Genomic DNA, 12953 nt, shown 5'->3' with positions numbered 1-12953 from the left:
TGGCTCAGCGAGGCTATAACATGTTCTTGAATGAGACGGTGTTCATGAAACACTCATTTCTGCTGCCGCTAATTGCCCAAAACTCACTTGTTGCAGATTTAAGGGGCGCAAGGGGTCCTTGACGCCCCTATTTTAACCTTTAAAACTACGTCTTAATCCTAAAACAGTCCATTTAAGGTCCAGGCCAAAGTGACTGAAGGCCAGCCAAAATATTCTCACTTTGCAAAAATGTCCTCATCATCCACCTCCACCCAACTAAAACTCAGACTGATCCTCATAAAGAAACACATTCAAGAGGGCAGAAACTTTACAACACACTGAAACCAGGCTTACATGCATCTGCGCTCTGCAGGGTACGTAATCTGCATAGTTATGCCTTACACAATGCTGATTACACCATCTCTATCTTGCACACATACACACCGTGCTCTCTTGTGCTTTGACACGCTTTTCCCTGTAACATGCTGTTTCAGACACATTCAAACCTAACAAATGCTTATCTTGAGACTGTACACCGTAATCAAATGTCCAACACGGTATGTATTAACCCCCACCCCCTCTCCCTCATCCACATATAAACACATTAACTTTCCCCCTCTTGTGAATCTCACGGGAGTTCTGCCACACATTCTTGAGTGTACACTTCATTGTAGCAGTGATTCAGAGCAGTTCATGGCCAAATAAGACGAAAAGCTTTCTTGCTGTGCACAGACATGACTCCTTGTGGATTTATGGATAGAAAACCATAAGGGTGTAGCTCCACATCAGCATTACCAAATGCTGTTATTGGTGTAAGACAACTTGTAATCCCTTTTCTAAGCCAGTATTGTTTGTGCTGTCAAGAAGGACAACTCAGCTTGAATTAGAACTCGAATGTTACTTCATTTTTACAGACAAAAAAAATTTGGACCAACAAAAACTTTCAGGACTGCTCTAAATTGAACATAACTTGGACTTGTCTATCCTGCCATTGACCTTGTAAAACTGATTGGGAGTTGTCCAATTTAATTTTAACTTAGAATTGTTTTTCATGACACAAGACTTGATGTGGGCTTTGTGGGATTAGACGGTCATAACTTAGCATGGGCTTGACTTGGAGTAGCCTGTCTTTCATTTTAAGACCTAATTGTCTTGAATTAGATTATTGTTTTGCCTGATTTAGAGCGTGACTTGGATTCGTCAGTCTCAGTTTAAGACATGTGGAGTTTGGCTTTCAAGTGTTTATCCATAACCGTCATAAAATACCTCACTGTACATAAACATGTACATTGACTCATCCAGACTTGGGATTTGACTTGCAGATAGACTTCAACTTTAAAGATAGACTTGTTTGGCCCATCTGGGTCTCAGATTTGAGCACTACAGAGTATAGACTCTCCTGTCCTGATATGAGGTTTGGCCAAGGTGTTAATGACTTCACTTGAGATTTGACTTGTCTTTACTGACAACCTGTCCAAGATAATGTGGTTCTCTGGACTCAGAACTCTGTTTGGGATTTGGATAGCTCACCTGTTAAAACTTGGATGGCTTGAGACGTCCTTATCTTGAGTTAAAGACCTGATTTGGTGTGAATTCTAGATTTCCTTAAGCTCTGTCTTGGGGTTTGATGGTGAACTTGCCAGTCTTGAATTAAGCCGGGCTGATAAATCCTTTGTGTCTTATTTGCAAGATTTAAAGGATTTAAAGAAAAGTTAGTCTTTGGACAACTTTTATATGGATATTTGAATAATGAAGCAGGCTGTGCCTGCTGTTATCAGTATTCTTTTCCATCCTGGCTTCAAAGAGATCTGCTATCAATTCACTTTTAAAGCAGGGAGGCAAAATCCTCAATTATTACTTATTGAGGATTTTACACACAGCACATTTGGTCAAATCAACACCTGTTTTCTGTTTTAAGGAAGGCACCCAAAGTTATGAACCCGTGAGTAATCATTTTTCTTTGTTATACCAAACTGAGTTTAAAGGACAGGGCACATGCCTTTAACGATAATGGGTACTGTATACTGGATAAAACATGATTTAAAAGAGTTAAGCAGAGGGTCGGGATTAAACACTACAGAGTAAATAGTTTTCATCATAAGGCAAACTTTATGACTTCATATTTTCACTCTCATTTAATTATCTTGAAACATGAAATCTGGAGATACTATTACTGAACCGTTACTGTATGTTATCTTTTGTATAGCTTCTTTTTTACATTATGACTCATTACTGTGATAGCACAGTCACAAATCCTTTTTACTTATGACCCAGTGTGACTTTACAGAAGTGTGTGTTCATCCAGTCTGATGTTGTGGAATGAACTTCCTGTTGTGCATGAAGAGTCTTTTGTGTGAAGTTAAATGCAGACAGACTGCGAAAAACACGAAAATGGCTTTCAGAGTAAAACCACAATTTATACAGTCTAGTTTAGACCATTGATTGGAGTCACATTTGAAGGATTTACGTAATCCCACAGTCATGTGAATGAGTGAATAGTATGCTAGCAGGTCTCTAAATACAGCATTGTGATTAATACTGAGGTTTAAGTCTCTGAATTGCTAGTAATTATATCAGTAAGAGTTCACAACAATGAAACTCATTCACTTAAAATGTAAGAGCCACAGCTGTTATCGTATAGAGAAACAAACAGAGCCTGTAAACAGTTTGTTCAGAGTTGGCATGATGCTGGGAACACATACACAGGGTGGAAATTGGACTTATTTAACACACTGTGAGAAAACAAAGAAATCCAGATGACTTAGAACAATTACAAAATGAATGCCTGTAAGAAAATTTGTGGGCGGGCATTTTCAATCATAATGTGTAAACTCCAGCTTGTGCTTCTCATGTATTATCATCACGTGTGAGTCATGAAGCTGAACATCAACATACCCAAAAATAAAAGCCAAGAAAATGCTTTAACATTCACTCCACAAAGAATCCTTAAAGACTCTTTGAAACATCATGATGAATAAACACTGTGTGTGCAGCTCATATCATTGATTACACATGTGTCCTGTCCACAATTAACTGCTTTATAGTAACACAAAATATAAGCATTCTGTTGTCATTCTAATTGTTTATTGATATATACAAACATTTTGAGCAAAGATTATTCTATAACCAGCAATATGATGTAAACATATATAATATTTTTTGTCAAAATTGATTTAGATATCTGCTGATCAGCTCGAGCTCATTGTTTAACACTAACATGACACATGGGTTAGACTCGAAATACCACTTAGGTCATTCATTTCCTTATTCCACTCGATGAAATCTTCACTAAAATAAAAACACTTAATGTTAAAAGTCTGGTTAAATAGACTCCATCCATCCATCCATCCATTTTCTATACCTGGTTAATCAAATTCAGGGTTGTGGGAGGAGGTTTGAGCCCATCCCAGTTGCCATTACACTCAAAAAAACCTTCATATGGGGGCATGTTTTCATTATTTCTTTTAAGTATGCTAAAGTAAATGTTTTCTGAAACTTTAGTGTATATTTCAACACTAAACAAATAACACTGAATAAATAGCCAATATTATGTTTTGTGTGAACAAAAAATTAAAAATGTAAAAATATATAGGCCTGGAGCACTAAAGTCAGTCCTCTGCATGGGCCTGGAAGTAAAATTCACCACCAGACAGGCTGTCCGAGTGCCTTTATTTTCACAGGCACTAACCGGATGTTGTTGGCTTAGCTTTGCTTGGAAATTAGCCTGACTTTAGCTTGTTGAGACAAGCCTGCGCTGACACACTTTCATACTCTAAACAGTCGTGGCCTCTCCCCAGGCTTGTTCTGTGATTCTGCAGCTTTTGTCGGACAAAACAGTCGAACACAAAGCCGCCCAGAGCCGTACTTTATTCGGGCTTTCTGCCACCACCTCACTCGGCGTGTAACGACCGGTGGTTTCAGTAGAAGCCGGGAAGCTGAATTATTTTACTCTTACATGACGACTTGTTCCCTCGGCGTTTGCGGGGGAGAGCTGCTGTTTGGAGGACTGAGATTCTGAGCTTGTTTAAAGTGACGCTGTTGGTGGATTGAAACTCAGTAATAATATAACCGGCAGCATCTTCTTCGGTGGTGTTTTCCTCGGTGAAGACGCGGAGGTCTGCAGCAGAAGCCATGGCAGCTGTCGGGCTGCTCGTCCTGGTGTGTTTGAACTTCCATCGCTGCGGCTCCTTCAACCTGGATGTGGACAAACCAGCCGTGTTCTCCGGACCCGAGGGAAGCTACTTCGGCTTCTCGGTGGACTTCTTTAACCCCCCAAGCACCCTAAAGTAAGACATCTGAATGAGTGCATTCATAGTTTCTCTGAAGATGATTATGATGTCTGAAAATGGACAAAGCGTCACAGCGTTAAAAGTTATTTCATCCCCCTAATTCACTCAGTTTATATTTGACATATTTACCCAAACACTATATTTTAGTAAATTTTTAAAGTATTTGCTTTATCAAAAGATTCAACCGCATTTTATATGCTAAGATTGCTTGAAGAGGTTTTGATATTAAAGCATGCCATTAAAAGCGTTTTGATTTAAAGATAAAAGACAAAAACTTTTACTTGTTATTCCCTCATGTTAATATTACACTTCTTCGTCGTGTCTCTTTTACATTTCAGTTGTTTAAGTTGTTAGTTAAACCAAAAAGACCAAAAGAGAGCAAAAAGGAACAAATATCAAGTGAAAGTCTGCAACATGAATCCACATTTTTGCACAAGTGCTTTTCTTCTGGTCACCAATACATTCAGATATGATTCAGTACATTCGTAAGATTACATCTGAGCAGACTACTTCGATCTAACTCCACCTAGAGCAGCTACAACAGTAAATTCATCCTAATTACAGTTTGTATTTTTCACATCTTAACAATTATTATTCCTTTTCCCTCTAAGATGACTGCTAAAGTTAAATCCCACATATGGGTTGATAATGTCATATGTGAGGATTTATCAGTAATAAGGATGCAGCGCTTTGCATTTTATCGATATGCTCAATTTAGGACACGTTAAAAAGTCTTAAATCACCCTAAAATGACATTGATACTACCTCTTATACCTTAGTTTGGTCTCTTAGAATATGGATATAATTTACATAGTTTGTACATAGATTTATCACGAAAATGTGCTGTGATATTTTTGATTGGCTTGATTGTTGACAGAAATCATGTGGAAAAAGACTAGGAGTAATACAAATTTAGTTGAAATTATAGTAGCTTTGTTTTAATTTCAACCACAGATAACAACACATGGTGAGACAAGGCCATATTTATCTAGAAGAACAATGTGCAGATTTAAATTTAGGAGAAATTTACAAAAAAAAAAAATGACAGTGTATGATGGTATGTTGCGGGTCTGGACACAGTTCTTGTGTGCAAAGGTTGATGAGAAATTATTTTCCTGTGGAGGTATTTACTAAGTCAAGACTCAATTTCACCTTAGAAAAGGTTGTAGAGCTTTAAATTCTGTAAACTTACTGAAACTCTACCTTTATTTCTGGTAGAGAATGTACTCTTATTTGCACCACAGATCAAACCTTCATTGCTCCAGTAACCATAGTGGCACCACCAACTGGTTTGCAGACTACAGTTTCAGAGCTTCAGGTTCTGCATTCAGCTGCTGTTTTTGTGCTTTTTTTTCTCTTTTGAGCCGGAAGTTACCATATTTGGTCAAGAGAGCGAAGCTGGAGAGTAGTATGAAACCTGTGGACAGAAGTGACTGAAGCTGTAAAAGCTTGACATTGATGATTTTTGGAGACCTCTCCCAGTGGTAACGCATGTCAAAGCACCGCTGCATTCACCTCAGTTCTCAGAAACTATCTTTATGTCCATCTTTAACATATAATTTTTCATTAGTGTCGCACCACAGTGCTGAGTATGTGTTCTAATAATGATCATTAAGAGAATCTTTAGGTCATTCTCTCCACTACACTGGGTTTAATATTGTGTGAAACATCTTTATCACTTTGCTGTTTCCTGGTCTTGTTTGCTGCTGTAATATCTATTTGCAAAACATTTCCTCTTTATTGTCTCCTGCGTGAAGGCTTGAAGTGTGTTTCATGTTTTATTTAACTGTCATAACCAAGCCCAATTGTTTATCTTCAAATTATAATACTTTAACACATACAATACAAGAAGAATAGTATAAAAAATAAGAAAATAACCTTTAGTCAACTCTCTTTTTGTGCATAGTCTGTTTAAAAGTTAGTTTCTATAGGAAGTTCTACTGTGTATAGAGAAGCTCTCACCAAAACTCACTTCTTTTTCATTTAACATCACGGTGTGGTCAACGTAACACTGAAGTGTTCATCTTTGCTACTAAATCAATGCTTTTAATATCAATAAATACTGATCAAAATGCAGTTGACTGAATATTAGAAGTTAAGCACCTAAGTTGTCTGACAGTGCTCATAAACCAAAGCTAAAGAAAGGCCCCAAAACATGAAAAACATTGTGTTCTTGGTTAGATCAGTACAGGAATCTGCTACTCCGCTGTTATCACAATGGTTGTGACTGGTTGGAGTATTTCAGCACTCCATTGGCTAAATGGTTTTAGTTATGCTATTGCACACAGTCTCGTTTGATATGCAGAAAGTTAATAGTATTGGTTTGTTATATAAAGGAGGTGGGCAAAAAGGTTTTTATTAATCTTTAGAAACGGGTGCAACGGCTGTCTGTTGCGTACACAACTGATTTGAACTCAAATCGTGATAGTTAGTTACATGATTGTTCTGATGAGCTAAACATCGCTGCTTTTAACATTTTGCACTCTTAAAATATCAAGTTGATATGGTCCTACAACACACAGTTGAGCCGAGCACAGGCTAGTTAACGTCTATGTGGAAATGATGGCCTTTCTTTGTCAGATATAATCAGTGAGTGCGGTTCTGTCATTCATCTCTGAGCCAATCAGATTTCTGAGGAGTATAGCAGGTAAAAGTAGCTGGATGTTAATAAAAAATCAGGAAAAATGGCAGTCCGTGCTGGGTCCTTTTTAGTAGATGTATTGATTGCTGTATTTGCTGCTTTCTCATTGTCTCATTCCACTCACTGTGATGCCTGACAGCCTATGAACAGCCACATCAATCAATAAAACCGCCTCCGTCCAAATTAATCAGTGTCCTGTAAACACAGCTGTGACTAACAGTCGTGGCCTCATGCAGCCAAAACAGTTGTTTTTTTTCTCTTGTGCATTGTAATCCACCGAACGGCTGGCTCAAAATAAATCTGCAATTAAACCAAGCTGCTCCGAACAAAGGGTTTCTGTTCTGAAAGCAGATGAAGAGTCATGTACAACATCTCTGCTTGCAGCCAGACTCCGTTTTATGTCTCAGATCTGCACTTGTTTTAAGAACATCAACAGATGGGCGACGAGCTGAAAATCAAGACGAACAACATAAGATCTATTTATGTATCTTTTTCATTTAGAGCGCGAAAGACCAGTGATTTTATCTTATAACCATTGATTAAATTAATTCATATACTGACTCTTTTAACGTGGATGTTTTCCTGGCTTCGAAGTGCAGAATCTGCCCTGGTAACCCATCAGCGGTCATATGTGGTGAATGCAGCCACGAGAGCACGATCCAGTGCTTTTAGAGTTTGATCCATAGTGGAAATTGAAGCTGTATTTCCACCACAAACCCCCCCACTGGGGACTAAGAATCATTTGAGGAACTTAGTTCATCTACATCTCCACCAGAGGAGCCCGTCTAAATTAAGTTCTTCGGGAGATGGTTTTACTCCCCGGAAAGTCGGGCTTTCTGAAAGTGCTGGAATTTAAGTCGGGGAATGATGATGGATTTCAGGCTTTGTTATACATTAATGCAGGTGGCAAAAATGTGGAAAAATGCTTCTCACAAAGAAATAAAATAAGGACTTAGCTGTTGAAGCACAAGCTGGCTAATTCTTATGGAGTTCAGACACAAAGGCTGAAGAATCTGTCTACGTCAGCTGAATCGAATAGAAACCAGTTTCTTATTTACACTGCAGCTCTGACATTAACCATTCAAGCTTGTGTTTGAATGGACTCGGTTTAATTCATTGTGAGTCTTTGTGTTTACTTCGTCATTTTGTCTGGTTGATTTGTTTTCTATATTTGACTCTTTAGCCTATCTTTTAGTATATGTTAAAAAAGCTTTTGGAAAACATTGCTGCGTTCCATCTTTGAAGTGCACCTCTGTATCAGGCCATGCCTCCTGTTTTATCTAACGCTGACCCGTTTACTGCTGTTTTGTACATGTGTGCAAGGACAACCTCGAACACTGACTCGATTCCTCAGACATTTTGTAAACGGCTCGGTTACCAGAGTTGCTACTTATCTTTGGCCTTCTGGTGTGAGTTAGTGTCTTTGCTGTTGTCTAATGACTTCCTCACCTCTCCTCAGCTCAGACATTCTGATTGGAGCTCCTCGGGCCAACATGTCGTCCTCCAGCAGTGTTATAGAGGGAGGAGCGGTGTACAGCTGCCCCTGGAGGAGCTCCTCCGCCTGCCAGCAGCTGCAGTTTGACAACACAGGTACTGGAAACTCCTGTTTTTTTATAGCTACAATGGCCTGCTGAGACTAATGCAGATCTGGATCAGTTCAGCTGTTTGCAGTCAGCTTTTTTATTAGTCCTCTGTGGCTCCCTGAGCAGCGGTAAATGTTGTATTAATAATAACATTGAGTCGATGCCGCTGCAGAAGAGTGGGCATTAAGCAGTGATGGTGATCACAACCCTCAGCACTCAATCACAAGCTGCTTGTTTCCAGACAGTCCCCGTGTTTGTCTGTGTAAGCAGTTGGAATCTAGCGCAGAAATGATTGCTAGCAAGAAGAAAACCGCTCGGCCATTTTCATTCCTAATAACAGGCTGAGGCAGCTTTCACATTTTTACAGTGACAGTGTATTATTGATGGGATAATGAGAGTTCAGCTCAGCGTTCTTCTGTTATCTCATGTCAGAGCATGTTCAGGAATCAGCAGTAAAGCAGGAGGAGTGTGGAGTCTCTGTATGTTAGCAAACTCATGCCTTTAAGCGCCTTATACACCAGCTCAGCTGTCAGCAAGAAATCATTCTGACGGTTATTTAGCGCAGTGAATAAGCTCTAAATGTTCCATCTTTGCAGTGTGTTTAAATTCTTTTAAAGATGAGACAACATGAGAAAACAGCAGAATGCTCTTAGTCATCCTCATGCTGTGTAAGAGCCCTTCGTCCTTTGTTTATCCATACCTCAAACATCTCTTTACTGCAGTGATAAGTTAGTCTCTCATTATGTCTCTGTATTACTGTGACTGTTTACACGGTGACATTCATCATTTTCAGTATTCTTTATGTAATTTGGCATAAAAATTGATTTGCTTCTTGAACTCCAGAACAATTCTGATTACAAGCTGAATCTGCAGCTGTCCTCTGCTTTGCACGGCTCTCTCAGTAAGCCCCAGCTCCATGTCTAGATGTTTATTTACAACTTTACTTTTATGCTTCACTCAGAACTTTGTATAGATTTCACTTGATTTTTCTACAGCGTTGTCTGCTAAAAAGAGGCATCATGTCTGTTTTTATGGCTTGAAGTCTGAAATGGAAGGAAGGTTTAAAGAAATAAAATCTTATTCAAGGGTTTGCTTGTTTCTACTTTAAATATATTGCTTTATGTAAAAGTTTTAGTTTTTTACCCTGTGCTTTCTCTTCTAATTTGATGTGTTCACTACAATTAAGCGCTAGATTTAAAATAGGGTGAGCTCTTTTTAGAGCCTCTGATGAAAGAGCAGAAGTACATTCGAAACCAGAACTAAACTACAGAATCACGGCTTGTTTTGTTTTTATCTGTAAAAAAAGCAGAAGAAACGGGCTCGTGCCTACAAAGTGTGTTAAACGTCGTGTTCAACAAACGCAGCACATGGCAAAATGCAGTATTTGCAGAAGGGTATTCATAAAGACCTGTGAATGGTTTGTTAAAATATCTACCGGTCAAGTTGGAGCGCACGTTATTTCAGATGAGTTGAGAAGAAGGAGCATCCCGTCCTGAAGCAAAACATCAGCAATCACACCCAGGTGATAACTGAATAAAAACAGTTTTTCAGTGCCAGTCAAAGGTTTTTACACCTCCTCTGATCTATTCTGGTTGAGTATGTTCGAACCTTTGACTGGTTCTGTGTATCAGGTCAATATGATGCAGTATAGTGCACCACTAAACTGCCATTATTCACTGTAAATATGACTGAATTGGGAAAAAAAAACATCGATTGAGTAAGAGCCTGTTGCAGAACTGTTTTGGATTGCATGAAGTGTGTAAAGCACATGAAGCCAATTAATTAGTTTGGTTTATTACTGGCTTATTGTCCCTTTGGGTGTGGACAGTGTTTCCTCACCCTTAAGATTTGACTCAGATTCAGATAAACTTTATTAATCCCCAAGGGGAAATTCTTTTGCTACAGTGCTCCATTGAAGATTAAAAATGTAACAACAGTAATATTAAGAATAAACACACACATTAAAAAAACTATGCAGTAATTATGGATAGTATTGAGTCAATGTGCAATTTCTTACTAATAAGATTTCAGAACACATCGTGTCCTCCAGTCCACCGAACCACTGGTGACTACACTCAGAAACAGGAGAGATTTCCTTCACATTATCAAGTCCTTACATCTTCTGTAAAGTTGAGAACAAAGAAAACTTAAAGATGAAGTGAAAAGCAGCAACCTGCCTGTTGAATATGCCTGGCACAAGAAAACAGAAACAAACCAGGCTGGGATGCAACTTGAATGGTTCCCTCTGGGCATCACCGTCAGGTGTTGTAATGATAACCGTGGCGATGTGAACAGACTTGCCACAAAGGGAGCAAATAAAGTCCTTTTTGTTTTGTTGAAACTCGTGCAGATTCAGATTCCTTTGGTATTGTTCTATTTGCAGAATGAATCATATCATAGAGGTAGTGTCACTAACTTTGTGTGAATAAATGAAATTTCAGTAGTCATCTTAGTCCATCCATTACCAGAAGTTTGCTTCATAGCAGTCATTTTAAACCATGGCAAAAAATATTCCTGCTGTGCTGTTATGAGGAGGATGGATACGAAAAGGCTGTAAACGGGGAAGTGAGAGGTGCCTTAAAACAGCTGTTTTCTGACCAAACAGGGAGCTCCCCTAAAAACAACATACGTCTGCAGACTTTTTCTCTGGTTGCATTTGCACCTTATGAATTAAAAATCGAAGAGATGGCAGGTAACTAAGTTATGGTGCAATTCCTCCATTGCAGATCAACTCAGGAAATCTGGGACTTCACAGCTGGTTAGTTTCTGTGTTCAGTTTTCAGAGGCCAAGTTATAGATCATAAACATGCCCATTGTTTAACCCGTGTTGTCAAATTTTTTGGTGGTGGCTGTACCGAGTGCAGTATCTTTATGCGTTTTCATGTCCTCTGACCACTCACGTTCTCCTACTTTACTAAAGACTGTTTGCTTTCAGGGAGCAGAGGCAGAGCTGAGGCTGAGGACTTCATACTATGAAGTAACAGTGGCATTAGTGATCGACCGATACCGATTTTTTTTTTTAAATTTTAATTTAATTTTTTTTTTTTAATTTTAAGGCCGATACCGATTATTTTCTATCCCCGATATGTGTTGCCGATTTTTTTTTAAAATGTATTTATTTTTTTAAGCCGATATTGTTTTTTCTCCCTCCATTTACATGATAAAAATGATACAATGATAACAAATGTTACACAAGTCTCAATTTGAACAAAAAAAGAAACATTTATTAACAAATCAAAGAAAACATGTTAACAGTAGCAAAGAATGTAGAACATTTAAATATATAACAATAGAAATAAACAATGTTAACACTTAAATGTTTGTCCACTTTACGTAGCAGCATGAGGCCTTTGTAGTGCAAATGACCTTCCTGAGAAGATTTATTAACAATAATACAACAAAAATAAGATTTTTTTTTAAAGAGATGTGAACAATCGTTAATGCGCTAATTGATCTGCGAACGCATGCACGTATCGGCCAATTCAAGTAAAAACCACAAATATCGGCCCGATCCTTGTTTGTTTCTAAGCACAATCGTGTCGTCCTTAAAACTTTTCAAGTCCTCACCGTCTTCTAACATAGCAGCTGATGAAATTAATTTAGCATCTTTTACACTTTGGGTTTGTTACAGACAGAAATGAATGATTTTTTTCTTCAGGCTATGTCTAATACACACAACTCTGTCAGTTTTGGGATCAGTTGGAGGAAAAACTGACAGAGGGGAACATTTTAGTGGCTAACACAGAAGTGAAGTGTAAAAATGGCAAGAGAGAGGCCGGTGTGAGTTGTGTGACAGTCGCTGTGTAGCTGAGTCTGGTTGGTATTCGGTGGTAGACCTCAGTCACTAAAGTTTGACACGACAACAACGCTCCACTCTTAAACTCTGTCTCCCTGCCCCCGTCACATACACAACACGATGGTGTTAATACTGCACATGCTGGGGTATAAGAGGCCTTTCAGTCACTTGACATGTGGCATGTTTAAATGATGGCTTTGTGTCATTTCAGACAGAATAGGGCCTCCTTTAGATGTGTTAAAAATAAGAGGAAGAAGGTTGTTTTTATGTTCTCTTGTAAGCTGCACACAATCACAGATCTGAGTTCCCCTGATTCATATCTGCAAGTGTTATCATTTAAAGGTTATGCAAAACAAAAATGTTGCCTCCTTCACAGCTGACATCATTAGGAGAAACTTTTTATGTTCCATTTCCATGCATCATGAGTAAAAACGCACAATTTTTATAGACCGATCAGGTTTCAGGTTGGTTCTTTTTCATTTTTTCAAAGCGTATCTAGATGCTTTTATCTTATAGTAGAAAAAGAATCTCTGTTTGCTCAGTTAGAAAGCATAATATTTGATGTAAAGCCTCATGAAGACATAATAAGGTACAGCTGTTGCGTGGGGTTGTCTCATTAGATTATACAGCTGCTCCTAATAAGAACCATGCACTTAGGCTATTGT

At 38.5% G+C, this 12953-nt stretch overlaps 1 protein-coding gene across 1 annotated transcript in view; it reads left to right on the top strand.

Moving 5' to 3' along the window:
* The first annotated feature begins 3721 nt into the window (after positions 1 to 3721).
* Positions 3722 to 12953, top strand: part of itgav (integrin, alpha V) — a 41099-nt gene continuing 31867 nt past the window's right edge. Inside the window, exons 1-2 of the mRNA XM_072397412.1 lie at positions 3722 to 4265; positions 8369 to 8499. Coding sequence (XP_072253513.1) covers positions 4111 to 4265; positions 8369 to 8499 — 286 coding nt within the window. The 5' untranslated portion in view covers positions 3722 to 4110. The remainder of the gene's footprint in view (positions 4266 to 8368; positions 8500 to 12953) is intronic.

This window comes from Leuresthes tenuis, unplaced genomic scaffold (assembly GCF_036924035.1).
Source record: "Leuresthes tenuis unplaced genomic scaffold, fLeuTen1.0.hap1 SCAF_12, whole genome shotgun sequence".
Taxonomy (NCBI): domain Eukaryota; kingdom Metazoa; phylum Chordata; class Actinopteri; order Atheriniformes; family Atherinopsidae; genus Leuresthes; species Leuresthes tenuis.
The sequence above is the reverse complement of the archived record's forward strand: the minus strand, read 5'-3'. Positions and strand labels throughout refer to the sequence as shown.